Genomic DNA, 19,199 nt, shown 5'->3' with positions numbered 1-19,199 from the left:
TGGATTACTGGAGCTAAACTTACGCAGTTTATGTAGTTGGGAAAAAATGGAAGAAATTGTAGCCACAGGATCCTATTTCAACAGCAGGTGGCTCCCTCACACACAGGTGACAAGAGTGGCCCTGCGGTCTACACAGGGATCATTTATGAGCGGTTGTATGTCCTTGAGGCTGGATTTGGAAATAGTTTTTTGCATTGATTTTTTTTTTTTTTTGCACTGAGTTTTGTCGGAAAGATGACATTCATACAGCAAGAGGGAATTTCTTCTTTCTTGGGCGCTATGGACTTACCTCTGAGGATCACAATCTGATCACTGTTCCTTCTGCAAGTGACAGTCAGATACTTGGCAGGACATGTTCCCTTATTTCTATCCTTGGAGGACTTCAGTAGCACTTCACTTTTACATGCTAGGAGCATCACAAATTTGTACCTCTCACCTTTCAACATTAGAGCACAGTTTCTGTAACAGCACCGATGACGCACCAGTCACCTTTCGTTTAATCACTTCTTGATAGTTCAGCTCCACAGACCTCAACGTCATTTCATTTGGCATGAGAAGGAACAGTTTTCTGCCAGCTGGGCCTCCTGACACCCAGCGGTGTACGCATAGTCCCACCCTGGTCAGCTCAGCCCTCGTCGGGTATTGATTCTCCATGTCAGCTTGAGCTTTGCTACAGCTCCCTGTTTTAGGGTGCTGCTGGAGAAAGTCCACAAAAAGAGCAAATATAGGCCACTGTAGACTTAAAATAACAGAATTACAGGGCTGAGAGGTTACTCAGGTCTCCCGTGGTTCATACACCTCCTCTGATGGTTTTCTGAAATGAGGAAGCCAGGGAAGTTACTCGTCTATACACACACAAATATGTCCGTGTATAAATGTACATATACACATGAATGATCACTTTGCTGTGCACCCCAAACTAGTACAACATTGTGAATTAACTAAACATCAATAAAAAATTTTTAAACACTAAAGACTGTTCCACAGTGGCAAAAATGGGATTGGTTTCCTCATATATTCTTTTTCAGATTCTTTTCCACCATAGGTTATTACAAGTCCAGGAATAAAGGGGAAGAGGACAGAGGAAGCTGGGGGAGGGGAATGAGAGAGGGGCCTACAGATATTGGTGATGTCCTTCAGCAGCGATGAGGGACATCTCTGTCAGAGCGTTCTGAAGGGCAGTGTTATGACCTGAGGGTTTTGTCCTCCCCAAATTATTATGTTGAAGCCCACCATGAAGCGGTGCATGTATGATGAAGTACCACTAAGACGGGGGTGGGGATAGAGCAGGGGTTCGTGTGGCTTCATGAAGCCTCGTGGAAGAGACAGGACTTGAGCTGAGGTTCAGGTTGGATAGCAATATGATGGTATCGGGAAGTTCTGTCTTTGGGAGGTGTTAGGTTTAGTTAAAGTCCTGAGGGTGGAGCTCCTGTGATGCAATTAGTTTGCTTATAAGAAGAGACATCAAAGGACTTCCTGCCCCCCTCCACCCTCAGTGTGTGTATACAAGGAATGTCTTTCATACCCATGAGAAGTGGGTTGGATAAACGTCTGTTTAGGTCTTCTGTCCATTTTCTGATTGGGTTGTGTTGGGCATTTATTTTTTGTCCCAACAAACTATTTTTATACTAGGCCCTTAATAAATATTAAAATGCTAGCCAAATTTTCACATTTTTAATATTATAGGTGTGTATCTAATCATTGTTGAAGCCAGAATTGCTTCCTTGTACGTTAGTCTCACCTTGCTATACCTGTCAAAATACTTCAATTACCTGCTCAAACTGTCATACTGCTCATGGGTTAATTTTAAATGAAATGCAACTCTAGCATAAGACTGTGATTTAAGAGAGGATATGTTTTGATGACCCGACTGACAACATATTTCTTCTTCCAGGTTTTTACCTGTCAGCGAAGGATTTAAGTTGGAACGTTAGCCATTTATGAAGACTCTTGACCTTTTGAATATTTATTTGTAACATGTATTCACTCACAAAAAATTGAGTGTGTATTATATGTCAGGCTTTGGTCTAGGAGCCAGGAACACAGAGATAAGTATGATCGGGCCCACTCCCCCAGCAAGCTCACACCATAGTAAAAGGAATCAGACGTGAACACCAGCAGGTGACCAGGAGGGTTGGGAGGGCCAGGGCGGAGGTCTGCATCGTGCTATGGAGGCCCAGGGGGAACCAGCCGACCGTGTGAGGGTGGGAATAGGGTGACATTTGAGCTTTGTCTTGAAAAGCACAGTTGGGTAGGGCAAGTAATCTGATTGAAGGAAGTTGCTTTGGCCAAAGCATAGAATGCTCACGGGTATGAGTCATTTGCAAGTTTGAGTTCAGGTGCAGCAGCATGGGCTTCCCTGTGGCTCAGGGGTGAAGAACCTGCCTGCCAAGCCAGGAGATGGGGGCTCAATCCCTGGTTAGGGAGATCCCCTGGACAGAAGAGGACAACCTGCTCTAGTTTTCTTGCCTGGGAAATCCATGGACAGAAGAGCCTGGCAGGCTACAGTCCATGGGGTCGCAAAAGAGTCGGACATGACTTAGTGACTAAGCAGCAGCAGGCGTAAGTGCCCAGTAGAACGTTCTGCGATGATGGGAAAATTCTGTTATCTTCACTGTCAGATATGGTAGCCACTAACGGAATGTGGCTCATGCAACTGAGGAATCCAGTTTTACATTTCATGTAATTTTGACCAGATTCTTATGGTTGATGGCTACCATATTGGACAGTGCAGGTAGAGAGACAAGAGGCCAGATCAGGGAAGAACTTGTATCTCATTCTAGTGGGACTGACTGTTTTCTTGTAGTCCTCAAAGAGCTGCGCATAGGAAATTATTTGATCAGCTTTGCATTTAGGAGGGGGTGCAGACAAGGAGCAGATGAAACATTTAAAAGCCCTCAGAACACAGTAACTAGGGAAGTAATTAGGGAAGGGAATGGACTTTAGACATGCTCAGAAGGAGGAAAGCGCTGGCTTGGTGACAAGTCTGCATGTGAAGGGTGATGGAGAGAGAGGAGAACTTTCTGAAGCAGGTTTGGGCTGCTTCAGTCATTCTTCAGTCATTGTGTCTGCTATTAATTACTACTGACAGTTCACCCCAATAAAGAATGTCGAGTTGGATGGGTTTTGAGAGAAGATTTATGTTAGAGGTAATGAGCATGGATCATGTTAGAGATAATGAGCTTGGAGTATGTCAGAAATTCGGCTGAATTGTTACTGTCTTCCTTCTTGCAGTGGGCCAGGAGGGACTCGCAGCCCAGCGCTCACCATTGGAGGAACAACTTATATTAAAATAAACTGATGGAATCTTTGACCATTATCTAGCCACAACAAAATAGCCCCTGAAAGTGGAATGCAGCTCTATTATAATTTCAGCAAACTGGTCAAAAAAATGAGGACTCACAGACTACAGAGTAAGATGAGTTCTTTGATAATTGAGAAAAAAATTATTTCGTTTTTAAAAACTGAAGTATCGTTGACTTATAGTTGTGTTAGTTTCAGATATACAGGAAAGGGAGATGTACAGATTGTTCTTTTTCAGATTCTTTTCCATTGTAGGTTATTACAAGATATTGGATATAGTTGCCTGTGCCATACAGTAGATCCTATTGTTTTCCTATTTAAGATATAGTAGTGTGTATCTATATATTAAATATATAGAAGTGTGTATATATGACCCACTTCCCTGGTGGCTCAGACGATAAAGCGTCTGCCTACAATGCGGGAGACCCGGGTTCAATCCCTGGGTCGGGGAGGTCACCTGGAGAAGGCAATGGCACCCCACTCCAGTACTCTTGCCTGGAGAATCCCACGGACGGAGGAGCCTGGTGGGCTGCAGTCCACGGGGTCGCCCAGAGTCGGACACGACTGAGCGGCTTCACTTGGTGTGTATCTATTAATCCCAAACTCCTAATTTATTCCTTTCCCCTTTGGTAGCCATAAGTTTATTTTTTATGTCTGTGATCCTGAAAATTTTATTTTTTTTAAACAAGACTTTACCAAATTAAAGTTTGTCCTTGCGAGCCAATAAGCCATAGTCCCCTTCGAGGAAGAAGGAAAGCACAAAGATGAAGTCAGTCTGGAGCCCAATCACCAGGCACCATCCGCACCTCCAGCACCTGCTCTTCCAAGAAATCTGTAAGCCTAGAAGTCCCACCCTTCTAAAGCCCAGGCACCACTGGAAACTGCAGACTCTAGTTTGAGATGTGGTCAAAAGGAGCAAACCTGAGGGCAACCTTTCTTCCTGGGGACACAGAAAGGGGTGCTTAGAGGTGGGTAGGAGACCCCAAAGCATGAGAGTCAAAAGTGAAGTCAGGGGAAGATCTCCTGAAGGCCTGTCATTTCAATGCCTCCTCCTCTCCCTCCACAGTTATAATTCCCTCCAAAATCACCCTAACTTTTCAGTAAAGATAGTAAAGAATCTAAAATTTCTTTCTCTCTCCTTTTTTTTTTTTCACTCTCCGAATCCTAAACTCACCTCCCTAACCCAGACTGTCTTGCATGACTGTTATGTCCCAGACTGTTCTTAGGTGCTGGGGATTCCACAGAATATGTTCCCTGCCTTCAAGGAGCTTGTGGTCTAGTGGGGGGACAGACAAGAAAACAGACTCCCTGAGAGTATGGAGAACTCCGTCGGGTGTACGTACTGGGGGACAGGCGTGGGGAGTGACTGCTTAGTGACTGTGGACATTCCTCTTGAGGTAGGTGGAAATATTTTGGAATCAGATGAAGGTGAAGGTTTAGGACCCTACACCCAATTGACAGGTCAGAGAAAGTTTCATAGGAGACATGGCTACTGACAACATGGAGGAATTAACCAGATGAAGAGGGAAGAAGGACATTCAGATGGAGGAAGTGACCTCTGCAGAGATCTGGAGGCCGACGAGTAATGCAGCATGGCCAGCAAGTAGAAAGAGTGTGGTCTGGAGGGGGAGGGAGGTGGCTGTGAGAGCTGACGTTGGGTGGGTGAGCTGAGAGCAGGTCATGGGCATGTTATATGCCACGCCGAGAAGTTTGCACTTTGCCCCAAAGCCACTGAGAAGCCTTCATGAGCTTTTAGGCAGGGAAATGACATAATCAGATTTCCACTGTTTAAGTATTAACTTTAGTATAGGCAAAGATTTGGAGGGTCCCTGGCTGGAGAGGGGAGCTCATTTAATTGGCTGCTGTAATCCAAGCCAAAAAAAAAGAAGAAAAAGTAGTTGCTTTAATTAATTCAGAAGTGGAAATGGAGAGACTTGAACTGATTCAAGAGACAATAATGAAGACTGGGTTGTTAATTTAAGGATTGAGAAGATGAGTGTGGGAGTGGATGGGTGAAAGACAGGGAGAAACTCACCTTTTAAAAAGCTACCTAGTAACATTATCTGCATATACAAACTAGGTAAATAGATCTCAGAATTCATCATGGGGGACTCCCAAGGAATTTCTGATATGCTATTTCTCACTCTCCAGTGTTGAGAATCACTGTCACAGAGGCTATAATGTAAAGGGTTTTATGCTTTAGATCCTGTTTTATTCTTTAGGACTATGTATATGGAATTTACCTCGTTTGAGGGGGAAATACTTTTAAGAAAGAACCACTTCAGTTCAGTTCAGTTCAGTCGCTCAGTCGTGTCCGACTCTTTGCGACCCCATGAACCGCAGCACGCCAGGCCTCCCTGTCCATCACCAACTCCCTGAGTTTACTCAAACTCACGCCCATCGAGTCGGTGATGCCACCCAGCCATCTCATCCTCTGTCGTCCCCTTATCCTCCTGCCCCCAATCCCTCCCAGCATCAGGGTCTTTTCCAATGAGTCAACTCTTTGCATGAGGTGGCCAAAGTATTGGAGTTTCAGCTTCAGCATCAGTCCTTCCAATGAACACCCAGCATTGATCTCCTTTGGGATGGACTGGTTGGATCTCCTTGCAGTGTGTTCTTGTAATTCCACTTCTCTTGTAACACTTGAAAGAACAGGACCCCATGCTTGGGGATCTGCAGTAAGTGTTTCAAGTCAGCCCCCAGCCACACCCCCACCTAGATTGTGAAAATCTGACCCTAAGGTTTGCTGTTTCCCCGAGGGCTGAGGCATGTGATGGAGAAAAAGATGGGAAACCAATAATTAATGCTTTTGCTCATCCTTCATCTTACCTTTAAAGGTAATCGACAACCATAAAGAAAGGCCAATTTTTAGGGGTAAGTCTAATGAACTTGGGCTTCCCAGGTGGTGCTAGTGCTAAAGAACCTTCATGCCATTGCAGGAGATGTAAGAGACATGGGTTTGATCCCTGGGTTGGCAAGATCACCTGGAGAAGGGTACAGCAGTCCACTCCAGTATTCTTGCCTGGAGAATCCCATGGACAGAGGAGCCTAGCAGGCTACAGTCCATAGGGTCATACAGAGTCAGACACAACTGAAGCAACTTAGTGTGTATGCACGCTAATGAACATAAGAAGCTTGCTGTTTTTGTGTCAGGAAACTCAAATTTTGCTTTTTTTCTGGCTCTTCATATCTGTGCCCATGTAACTAACTCTGAAGAGAAATCTCTCTAAGGAAGATGATTAAGAAATGATCTTGTGAATCTTCTTGACTGAAAGGATGTGGGAAAGCAGACTAAAAATAGTTAATGCTTTTTCTAAGAGAAACTTCAGTAAGAATGACTTGCATTGTCTTCCTTGGGCAATGCTTTCTTTTTCATCATTACTCTGAAAATTCAGCTACCCACTCCATTAGCAAGCATTTCTGTGGAGAAGGAAAGTTAAACTGGAAAAGGAAATTGTCAGCTAATTCTAAGACTATGACTTCCTTCATTTCAAAACTGGTAAACCACACATATTACATAGACTAACATGATGATTTGTGTTTTGAAAAAATAGCCAACTGTTGCATAGTGTATGGATAACAATAGAGAACATGAGTGAGATAGGTGAAAAGCACGAGATCTGAATTTTAACTTTGAGGATTTCTAGAAAACAGGATGCAGCTCTATTTTAATGATCTATATAGCCCAAAAGGATAACCCAAAGTGGAGAAGTTCTCCATTATTGTGCCTTTACTTTACTTTTTATTATGAGATATAACATATACAGAAAAGGTTAGTGTAACATATGCACCATTGAATAGTTATAAAGTGAACATCCATATAAATACTGTTCAGGTGCATTAGAGAATCTTAATCAAGAGTCTACTGACACTTGCAGAGAATTTGCCCATATCTCTCTTTCTTTAACACTGCATAGGTTTCCACGCTGCTAAGTTAATACGGTTGTTTAAGAAATCTAGTTTTTGACATCTTTTAGCTCACTGAGTTGTAGTGAACCTGTCTTCTTCTGTCTGGGCCTTGGGTCCCTCTGTATCGTGCGTGTCTTTTTTTTTTTTTTTAAAGTTATCCTCGCCCATCCCTTCCAGGAAAGGCTCTCTTTTGGACCCAGCCACGCCCAGGCCCCGCCCCTTTCGGGCCCTAGCGTTTGGTCTCCATGGTTACGCCGAGAGTGCCGGGCTGCCGTGAAAGCCCCAGGGAAGAATCGGGCAGACCCGGCTCCAGCTCGTGACTACAGCCAAGGTCAGCGCAGCCCGGGCTCCGCGCCCTTGATCCCGGGGTGTACCTCGCGAGGAGGCGGGCATGGGTCAGCGGACGGAGCCTGGGCCGCGGGAGCACGTCGTCTAACCTGGTTCAGGCGACGGTGACAGTAAGGACTCTTTCCAGGCCCCGCCGCTGAGCGTAAGGAGCGGTCGCTTCCGGTCGGAGGCTCACAGGTCCCCAGGTCAGACGGCTGACCCGGGCTGGGCACCGCTCGCACCCGCGCCGGCCAGAACTCGGGAGGTCTAGGCTGGGGCGGGGGGTGTGGGCAGGGGCGGGGGGCGGGGACCGAGGAGAGCCGGGACGGACCGACGGCGCATGCGCACACGCGGGCCTTCTATCCATGGAGCAGGCGCCTGTTACCAGCTGCTGGTTGATGCGCTTGGTTTTTGCCACGCGCTGTGTTAACCGCTAAGTATGTAGACTGGGAAAGGAGTAAGTCAAGGCTGTATATTGTCACCCTGCTTAACGGAGTACATCTTGCGAAATGCCGGGCTGGATAAAGCACAAGCTGGAATCAAGATTGCTGGGAGAAATATCAATAACCACAGATACAGAAATAACACCACCCCAGTGGCAGAAAGTGAAGAGGAACTAAAGAGCCTCCCGATGAAAGTAAAAGAGGAGAGTGAAAAAGTTGGTTTAAAACTCAGCATTCAGAAAACGAAGATCTTGGCATCCGGTCCCATCACTTCATGGCAAATAGATGGGGAAACAATGGAAACAGTGACAGACTATATTCTTGGGCTCCAAAATCACTGCAGATGGTGACTGCAGTCATGAAATTAAAAGAGGCTTGCTCCTTGAAGAAAAGCTATGACCAAACTAGACAGCATATTATAAAGCAGAGACATTACTTTGCCAAGAAATATCCCTCTAATCAAAGCTATGGTTTTTCCAATAGTCATGTATGGATGTGAGAGTTGGATTATAAAGAAACCTGAGCGCCAAAGAATTGATGCTTTTGAACTGTGGTGTTGGAGAAGACTCTTGAGAGTCCCTTGGACTGCAAGGAGATCAAACCAGTCAATCCTAAAGGAAATCAACCCTGAGTGTTCATTGGAAGGACTGATGTTGAAGCTGAAACTCCAATACTTTGGCCACCTGATGAGAACTGACTCATTGGAAAAGACCCTGATGCTGGGAAAGATTGAAGGCGAGAGGAAAAGGGGATGACAGAGGATGAGATGGTTGGATGGCATCACTGACACAATGGACATGAGCAAACTCCAGGAGTTGGTGATGGACAGGGAGGCCTGGTGTGCTGCAGTCCATGGGGTCACAAAGAGTCAGACACGACTGAGTGACTGAACTGAGCTGATGTAGAACTCAGTCCTCAGGACAGCTCCAGGGAGAGAGTACTATTAGGATTTATACTTATCAGATGAGAAAATCACTTCAAAGAGAAGTTAAGGAAATGCGCAAGGTTTCAGCTAGGAAATGGGGCTCGGTGGGAACCAGGCTGTCTGGTCCTCCTGGTCTAGATGCCAGGTGTTGTTAACCTTACCTGAACCCTAATATGCTGAAAGTGATCTTTACCTACCTGGCATTGCCTTTGTTTTTCTCTGCATGCTAATTTCCCCTTTGCTTATTTACAGATACAAATCAGAAAACCTGATCACTATTAAAACCTACCACCTACCACCTTTCCAGGAGTTCATTTTTTTCCCCATGATCCATGACTCATTATATGTTTTGCTTTTTTTGTTTTCATGTTTTTAATCAAGAGTCTAAACCTTGACTTGGATGTGCAAGAAATAGAATTTTGATGATTCGAGCAAGAATTGTGTTCCAAGAGTCTCTGATAATTATGAAAGGTCATTTAGTGAATGTGATGAAATAAGCATGTCCTGTTTCAAGCTAACTTTGCCGCCTACATAGTGGAATTTCTCACTAATTCTACTCCTACACCCATCCCCCGTCTCTAATACTGTTTAACATTTTTTAATTAAAAATATCATGTTATAAGGGTACTTTTGATGAGCACCATCATTTAAATAAAGAGGAAATGTTTCAATCACTAACTCCCAATTGCTCTCACTATTATTATCAGTCCTTCATTTTTATAAATATGAAACCAACTAATGAAAAACAAGAGGGGCCTATATACTAGTAAATATTATTAAGTTAATAAATAATATGACTCTTTACAAATTTATTAGTGGTGGAATCTCAAAAGGAAAAAATAATATATAAATACAATTTAAAAACTCTTTTTATTTAGAATGCTTCCCACTCAGGCTGAAAGTGTTATAAAGAGTATCATTCGAGAAATAGGACAAGAATGTGCAGCCCATGGAGAGATTGTTCCTGAAACTCTAGTTGCTTTTATGGTAAGAATAAATATTTTTCTGAATTACTGCTTTATTAAATTTTTTTTTCAGCAGTGCCTATTTTGCTCTTAGAATTCTGTGATGTTTTCTTAACTTATTTCATTGAAAACCTATGGATATTGTTGGGCAAATTGTGTTCGTGTGTGCTCAGTCGTGTCCGACTCTTTGCAACTGCATGAACTGTAGCCTGCGAAACTCCGCTGTCCATGGGATTTTTCCAGGCAAAAATACTGTTGTTGTTTTTTTTAAGTCTATAAAGCATGTTAGTTCTAGATTTAAGAGACTGATTTAGAAGATCTCAAAGAATCTTAGAAACATCAATGATGTTTTTCCTGTGCTGTAAGTTTTTTTCTTTTTAACATGTATTTTTCACTGTTGTAAAAATTACTCATTTCCTTGATATCTCTCTGTTCTTGCTTTTCATTAAAATATGGTAAAAGATTCCGATTAGTTTCCCAATGTAAGATTGCTCCCTTTCTCCAGTTTCTGATGAAGACGCTGATGAATTGGGTTGTGAGAAATTCAGCTGAGTGATCAACCCTGGGTAACCAGGAGAGAGTTGTTTAAAAAATGGAAAAATATTAAACTAATGTTGTAGTAATATGAAACAAATGTAATGGGCTTTTTCCTACTCTCAGGTGAAAGCTGTTGTTCTGGACCCGAGTAATGGCTTTAACACGGATAGAACGCTCACAAAAAGTGATGTGCAGAAACTGGTAAAGGTGATTATCCAACGTTTCTCAAATTTTGAATGATTTACTCTCAATTCTAAATATTTGGTTTGTGTTGATCTATAGTGCCTTCAGCTCCATGAAACAAAACCCCACCGAACAGTGGTGCAAACAAATGAGAGATTAATTTTTTTCTCATAAAATGAAGTCTAGAGGTTCATAGGTTGTTTTTCCTGACTTCCTAGGTCACCATCATGCATGTGTTTTCACCCCAGGGTCACAAGAAAGCTCTTCCACCTTTAGGCAGGTATAAGGTGAGAGGACAAAGGTCAAAGTATGTGTGCAATTGGATCTGTCAGTTTGTTTTTGGAAAATAATGGGCTTTCCCAGAATCCCTCCCATCTCTTTCCATTTATGGCCTGCGTGCGTGCTCAGTCATATCTGACTCTTTGCCAGCCAGTACACTGTGGCCTGCCAGGCTCCTCTGTCTGTGGAATTTTCCAGGCAAGAATATTGGAGTGGGTTGTCATTTCCTTCTCTAGGGGACCTTCCCAACCCAGGGACTGAACCATATCTCCTGTGTCTCCTGCATTGGCAAGTGGATTCTTTTATCACTGTGCCTCCTGGGAAGCCCTTGCATTTATTGATTGGAATGATATTGCAAGTGAGCCTGGGATATTGATTGTTTTCCTCTTTCCTTTTTTAGCTGAAAGGAAATCTCTAGCTTAATCCAGATTGAGGCTTTGTTAGTAAGGAAGGAGGGGTATGGATACTGGTGGGTAGCAATGTCTGCCACAGTATTTTAGAGCCATCTTATTCATCTAATGAGACATTGAGAAAATTATTAACTGATTTATATACAGTTATATACAAATTCATATTCATATAATTATTGATTCAACATAATTTGTGTTTTCTAAAAGAAAATTTGAAGCCAAGAACAAAATGATTCATAGGATAGTTTGAGAATTTGAGATTGACATTTATACACTGCTGTATTTAAAAGAAATGAAGAGCTAACCATAAAGGATCTACTATAGAAGAAAAAAAATAAAAGAAATCAAGTAGATGTGCCTGAAAAGCAGTTGTAAGAACTAAAGAAGGCAGGAACTTTAGATACTGTTAATTTTTCCATATGTTTTAAGTTTGACTCACTGGGTTTAGATGCTTAAATGTTTATTTTCTAAATATTTGTGAATGGATTTCCTAAAATTTCAACATTATTTTTTCCCCTGAGCTTAATTATTTTAATTCCCTCCTTCACACAAAATATTTGAAACAAGCGTTCCCAGACTTGTATGTGGATGTTTTCTGAGCTCAAACAAATGGTAGAGGAAATTTTTATCATCTCTGTCTTCTCTCTCAGCCATCAATTTGCATAGTGGAACACAGGTCTGTCCGCAGATGTTAGAGGATCAGGAAGAGGTTTGGAAGCTTGGAACTAGGGGCTATGTTGTTAGGATAACCGTGCAGAAGAAACTCCATGATTCTCTATGGCAGCTGAGAGCTGGGTCTTTCTGTGCTGAAACTGAGAATGTGCTATGAAGCCTGTTCTTGGCAATAGGGGAAGTGACTAATGGTCAGTCGGAAGCTTCGTTGGAAAGCTGTGGAGAAGAACCAAGGAGGGGCAGCAGGGGCTTTTCTCCTTTTCGTGGCTCAGGAAGCAATTGTCCCCCCTCTAACTTGACTCAGTTGGCAAGAATAAAGTTTGATATATTTTTTGAATTTTATTTTTCTTATTGAAGTGTAGTTGATTTACAATATTGTGTTAATTTCCACTGCACAGCAAAGTGAATCAGTTATACACGTATGTAAATTCTTCATGTTCTTTTCCATTATGGTTTATCCCAGGATGTTGAATATAGTTCCCTATGCTCAGTGTACTGTTAATGTGACCTGGACCTTAACTGTCAATTTATATCATAATTCAAGTGATAAAGAGTGTTTCCTTTTTCCTCAATTAAGAATCATGTGGACGAGCTAACTTTTGCATTTGTAAGGTCTGTGCCTGGCCTGGCACCTCTCCACCGGGATCGGTCCAGGTGTCCCATCCTCACGCCTGCCTTCTCTCCCTTCTTCCAGGAAAGTAGTGCTGGTGCCCTGGGAGGTGGGCTGGGTGAAGCTGGTGTGCCCGCCAGGTACAGACATAAAGTCTCACATGAGATAGGGAAGAGTGGGGCTGGGGGGTGGAGAAGAGAGGAGAAAAGAAAAATTCGGGTCTGTCCTCAAAGGGCAAAACAGAGGAGGAGGATGAGCTATCTGTATGTGCATTGGTGCGGGGAGGGGCGGGCGAGGGCAGACAGGAGAAAACAGACCAGAGGAAGAAATTTTGAAACAGAAGGCAGGCTCAGAGATTGTCCCTGAGCAGAGGATGGTCACCACAGCAGCTTCTTATAAAATGCACGTGACCTCCAGCATCAGCTAAAAAGAAGAAGGAGCATGAAGGTTCAAATAAATGTAATGAGGAACTCAGGAGGAGCTCCAGTCATGAGCATAAGCTTCATGAAATGCCCACCCACATGGAGTCTTCAGAGACTAACCTTGTTGAGGGCCTTGCCTCCAACTAGACTACTAGCCACCTGGGTTTGGTAATATTGGCTAACTCAGGGGAAATAGCTTATTACTTAATAAATGTTACTGGTTAAATAATCTATAAAGCATGAAGTTCTGAGGAAAAAAATAATACAAGAGGTTATTGGTAGATAAATATCATAAGCTATTGCTTTGATGTTTCTCTTTGATTTTAAAAATAACTTCTGATTGAGAAGCATTTATGGGATATTCTCTTTTAGCTTTGTGTGAATCGGCTATTGGACAGCAAAAATCCTTCCCTGGACACCATTAAGATGCAAGTCTACTTTGATTTGAATTATACAAGTCGAGGTAACATGTATCTACCTATATTGATACCCTTTAAAAGAAGATTCATAAAAAAAAAAGAAGATTCATATTGTATTTCAGGTTATAGGGGCTTCATTTGGTTGATGAAGAACAATTTAACTTTTCTGTCTGTCTTTTGAATTTTTTTCCAACTTTGAAGAATGTAATAACATTGGAGATGCAAAATGAGACCATTGGCCTTAATGAGCGTCAAAAGTTTCTGAGTCTGTTGTGCTTTAACTGTTATATGACTCATACATAATATCGTAAAGCAGCCAGCCCACTGAAGTTCAAATTTTTAATTTGCTGATTTTTTTGGTTCCTGGTTTATATTATTATCTCATAATGTTTCCCTAAATTGTGTAACTTACCTAAAAATGAAGTTAATGATGGGAAATATAAGCTCAGAACATATTTTGTGTGTAAATTGTTTATTACATACATCTGAGATAAACTGGAAACAAGATAAAAGGGAAAATAAAGATTGCCTCTGCTTGACTGTAATGGAATCATTATTCACCATTTGGTGATTTTCATTGTCTTTTTTCCCTCTTTGTATTAAACTTTTAGTTATGCTATATGTGTAAAATCATGTATCTTGCTTTTTTGATTAATAATAATGACATTTTAGGGCTTCCCTCGTAGCTCAGTTGGTAAAAAATCTGCCTGCAATGCAGAAGACCTGGGTTGATTCCTGGGTTGGGAAGATCCCCTGGAGAAGGAGCCGGCGACCTACTCCAGTGTTCTTGCCTGGAGAATCCACATGGACAGAGGAGCCTGGCGGGCTACAGTCCATGGGGTCACAAGTCGGACACAACTTAGTGACTAAACCATCACAATGACATTTTAAAACAATAGTAATGAATTGATGTAATTTAGATTTTTCTTAATTTCAAAGTTTGAGGTTTTGTGGTAAAGTTATAGCTATAAATTGTGTGTGGTTGATATTTTAATTATTGCCCTTGTTAAAGGGTGTCTAGTGGACTTAGTTACAACAATTATAGTGCTGGTGAATGTGGCTCCTGCCACAATTAAGCTTAAACCTCATCGTATTACAGGAAGAAGGGAGAGGGATACAGTTCTTGATGCAACATTGCATTATAGTCATGCCATTCAAAGGAAATTTATCTAGAACTAAAACAGAAACACACATAGTTGAAGAGGAATATTTATACTATCTATACGGGTATTTATATTTGCTTACATACAGTATACTACATGTGCTTACCAACAGCATATAGATAGTACCTATATTTATACCGCATATGTTTATAATGTATATTGTAAAATATCTTGTATTCTTTCTGCTTAACTAGGAGGTTTTAGCCCTATCTATTATGTTTGGATTGTCTGTTTAAAAGTCTTACATGTTTTGACAAAGTATGCCATTTGAATCACTAGTACATCTTTCCCACTAGAATTTTGTCTTGAAGTTACTTGCTGGCCACTGTTTATTTTTTTGATGACTATATCCTAAGAAAATACTTGTTTTCATGCAGTAGAATTGCCATACCATGCCATTTCCCCCTCTGGTCCTACTTTCTTACGGGAGAAGAATTCTAAGTATCAATATATGGAACATTGTCTGTTGCCATTTTTAGAGGAATTTCTTGAAGAACATCACCGGGTCATCGAGTCTAGGTTAAGTTCTGTCAGCAGAGAGATTACGGACAGTCGAGCGTGTGCCCGAGAGGAGCTGGAGAGCCTCTACCGCAAGATCGTCAGCTACGTGTTACTGCGCTCTGGGCTGGGGTCCCCGACAGACATCAAGATTGTCAGAGAGGCAACAGGTAAAAAACGTACACCATTTCCATTCCATGTGTGAACATACATGAACATCGTATCTGATAAAATATGGTGAATTACAAGTGTTGAACGTTGAAGTTTTCTCCTTTTGTCTGGAAAAAAAAAACTAGCACAAATAAGAGGTTAGAATTTACCTACATTCCTCTTACACAGTGTAGCATCACTAAAACTCAAGTAGCACCTCTGGGAGGTGAATATGTTCGTCTTCTTAGAGCTTATGTACCTAGGGACCTGTTACTCCTCACTAGAGAAGCGTTGGCCGTATGATTAAGAGGACCAGGCTGACTGAGGCGTGGGAAGTGCTGGGAGAGTAAGTTTCATACTGGTGAAAGGAGTAGAGTCTGTCATCTAGGATGGATGAAGGTAAACAGCACTGTCTTATCCTTAGGAAATACTTGCTCAGTTTCATATAAAAGATAAGGAATAGGCAATATCTCTAATCTTCCCACAGCTTTCTTCCATAATTCTTTTTTTTTTCCCATAATTCTTTTAAAGCATCATTTTTTTTCCCTACTCAGACTCCTACTTAGAAAGCTTGTTTGAATGGCCATTGCCAAAAAATTACTGATGGATGCATAATTGTTGAAACAGATGTGAAGCAATGGCATTATTTTTAGCAGCTCCACTTTGATGTATGCTAAATTTTGCCAAGTATTCTGGAATCAGGTATCAGACAGTTAAAGAATAATCTAAGTAACTCTATAAAGACAAGCCCCTTAGCTTTCTACTGAAAGAGACTTGTTATTTAAGTTCTGGTGTCTTTATTCTACCATTCTGTTGTCCTTTTGGTGGTTTGTTTAGCTGCCCTACAGAGTGTATTTCCTCAAACTGAGCTTGGGACGTTTCTAACCCTTTCTAAGAAGGACAAAGAATGCCAGCTGAAAGAACTCACCATGATTGTGACTGGAATCCGTTTATTTAACCGAGACTGTGGAAAGGGAGGAGAAGGCATCGATGACTGTAGGTATATCATTAGGTTAATTCTATAGGTTACACAGGTTTAAATTTTAATGGGAACAGAGGAAAATAATACCCAGTACACCACTGGCATTCTTGGATTTAATGTTTGCAGTTTTGACTATACCTTAGGTGCTGCCACTGTTCATAATGTACAGTAATCTTTCATTTTATTGGGGCAAGACCATACATTTTTATGTACCATGAAGCTAGGGGCTTTGATCCCTGCATTGGGTAGGTCCCCTGGAGTAGGAAATGGCAACGCACTCCAGTATTCTTTCCTGGAAATTCCAGGGACAGAGGAGCTTGCTGGGCTACAGTCCATTAGGTCGCAGAGCCGGACACGACTGAGCACGCACGCAGATGAAGCTAGTACGGGGCGTGAATCAGTAAAAGGACTGGGAGGACCTGCTAGAGTCCGGCCTCCCCCATTCAATGGGCCTTTATGTTCTGTGCACGCATCTGTGCTCAGTTGTGTCTGACTCTGTGCGATCCCATGGACTGTAGCCCACCAGGCTCTTCTGTCCATGGGATTTTCCAGGCAAGAAAACTGGAATGGTTGCTATTTCCTGCTCTAGGCGATCTTCCCAACCCAGAGATCGAACTTGTGTCTCTTGCATCTCCTGCATTGGCAGTTGGATTTTTTACTATTGGTACCACCTGGGAAGCCCTCCAAGCCAAATAACCAAAATGGAATAAAATTCAGTGATTTAAAAAATAAAAATCACCCTGAAAAGAAAACTGTTGCTGATGTAGTTAATGGAATGAAATAAAATAAGAGGAGAATATTTGCAAGTCTATAAATCCAGAGCCTCTACTATGGTATTATATACTTAATGCATTCATTATCTGTAAGTTTGAAAGCATTTGTTGAAATATTTGCTCAAAGACCAACCAGTAGGAGTAAATTCCTTGTGTATTTGGTACATATGTAGGCCCACTGAGAAGGTGTTGGTGTCTATTACCAGATCACTGACTTAGTCCAATAGGGTAATTGTTTTTGCAATTTAAAAAGTGTTGTAAGAAGTCCAATTCCCATTCTTCACAAATTTCCCTACTTTGCTAGATGATTCTGTTGTTTTTCTGTATCACAATGAGCTTCTTAAGCGGTACTCTTTTATTTCCTTTTTTACAAGCAGTGAAAAAGATTCACAGAAGAAGAGATATAGTGGCTTTTCTAGAAGCATGTAATTAATAGCACACAACGCCAAAGCCTGTCTGTTCTTTAGACTCTTCTGTATTTTATTGACCAAAGGTGGCCTGCTTTAGTTTTTGGTTCTTATTCCGGCCGTGTGGTGTTCTCTTTTGTTTGTTTGTTGATAGGTTTTCCTTTTTGGGTTCTGTCCTTCCTGATTTAGAAGTGATGAAACACCTGCCTCCTTATTATTAGTTTGGTTAAAAATAAAAACAGACTCAACCTACTGTTTAAACATGACTACCTTCTAGGCTTTTTCCCTGAATCCTTTTAGCCTCATGTTTGTGTTATTACACCTTTCAAACCAGTGCCAGCCATTCTACAGGAAGCGATCCCGGCCACCACACAGCACGTTGATTCCCAGCTTGAGGCAGTTCAGGACCAGGCATACCGCTACACAGCCGTCCTGGAGAAGGCGGCAAAGAGCTCCCTCGTGGGTCAAGAGCTTCAGCCCTACATGCTGAGAGAGGCCCTATATAACGTGCGGCAATGCGAGATCTTCCTTCAGGTCATTTTGGTGAGTTACATGTTTAGCTGATAAACAGGTTTTTTTTTTTAGCACTTTCTGTGATCCAGGTTCCAACTTTTTAAACATTCTTTTCCACCATGGTTTATCATAGGATATGGAATATAGTTCCCCGTGCTATATAGTAGGGCCTTGTTTGTTGTTTATCACAACCTCCTTATATATTATGGGGTGGCCAGGTCATTGATAAAGAAACAGCCTTAATAACTGTTCAGCGTGTATTGTGTCTGTAGGATCCAGGGCTGAAATGGAAGTGGGAGAGTTGGACGCTGATCTTAGTGAAGGTGTGTTGAGCGGATGTTTGGTGTTGTTGCATGGTTGCTATGGTGATGCAGGTGTATGCGTGTCAGACGTGTTGCATTATTTGCTTTCATTCAGAGCAAGTGTCTAAATATAGTTTGGCAGGTCATTGGCACTCAAAGAACTCTGATGTAATTACTTGTTCTAATTGTAAAAATTGGTGGAGAAGATTTTTTTTTTCTGCTTCTCTAGATCTAATAAACAAACCAAACACTCTCCCTGCAAAGAGTTGGAAAATATGGTATGGTAAAGTGGTGATTTTCAACTTTTTTTTTTTTTTTTTTAAAGCATCAGAGCCCTTTCTGATAGAAACTTACTCAGAAGAAGTTTGCTTACTCCTAAAAATGTAAAGCAAGTATCTTAGACAAAAGGATCAGAGGCCCTTTTCCTCAAGGAGCATTCCCAAGCCATCTGAAGATTCCAGGGAACACAGTTTGTTAACTGTGTCCTGGCAGCAAACCAAGTTTCTACCCGTTACTGTTCTTTTTTCTGATTTTCCCCCCAGCTGTATTGAGGTGTAATTGACAAAGTTGTAAGATACTTAAATTGTACAACGTTTTGATTTGATATACCTCTGTATTCCCCCACTGAATTGATGAACGCATCCATCCCCCTGGTCACTGCTTACCTGCACACAGCCGCTTATTTTCCAGTACCGTGAGACCGCAGGCTTGGCGGAACTGTGTTGTGTGCAAGTGGGCACTAACGTCTTGAGGGATACAGCAGGCTGCATCCCGCCCCCCGCTCTGTTTTCACTTGTGGTTTGATGACTCAGGAGCACTTTGTTCCTTTGTTTTGATACGGCTGTGTCTGGTCTCCGCTGCGGCACTCAGGATCCTCACTGTCACGTGAGCGCTTTCGCTGCGATGCACGGACTCTCCGCTTGTGGCTTGCAGGCACGGCGGGCGCAGCGAGCAGGCTCCAGAGCACGCTGGCTTCTGCAGTCGGGCACACGGGGTCTCTCGTGGCG

General features: G+C 42.1%; 1 protein-coding gene across 5 annotated transcripts in view; it reads left to right on the top strand.

The window, feature by feature from the left end:
* CFAP206 (cilia and flagella associated protein 206) overlaps positions 1-19,199 on the top strand; it is a 55,376-nt gene that overhangs the window by 17,459 nt on the left and 18,718 nt on the right. For 2 of the 5 annotated variants that reach the window (XM_043890466.1, XM_043890468.1), the window contains exons 4-10: positions 7,390-7,745; positions 9,786-9,894; positions 10,533-10,616; positions 13,358-13,448; positions 15,047-15,235; positions 16,053-16,211; positions 17,712-17,920. In XM_043890466.1, coding sequence (XP_043746401.1) covers positions 9,787-9,894; positions 10,533-10,616; positions 13,358-13,448; positions 15,047-15,235; positions 16,053-16,211; positions 17,712-17,920 — 840 coding nt within the window. In that variant the 5' untranslated portion in view covers positions 7,390-7,745; position 9,786. Of the gene's footprint in view, positions 1-7,389; positions 7,746-9,785; positions 9,895-10,532; positions 10,617-12,684; positions 12,704-13,357; positions 13,449-15,046; positions 15,236-16,052; positions 16,212-17,711; positions 17,921-19,199 lie in introns of those variants that run through there. The other 3 variants (XM_043890467.1, XM_043890469.1, XM_043890470.1) reach the window with 3 other exon arrangements.

The sequence above is a fragment of the Cervus elaphus genome, chromosome 28 (genome assembly GCF_910594005.1).
Source record: "Cervus elaphus chromosome 28, mCerEla1.1, whole genome shotgun sequence".
NCBI classification, from domain to species: domain Eukaryota; kingdom Metazoa; phylum Chordata; class Mammalia; order Artiodactyla; family Cervidae; genus Cervus; species Cervus elaphus.
The sequence above is the reverse complement of the archived record's forward strand: the minus strand, read 5'-3'. Positions and strand labels throughout refer to the sequence as shown.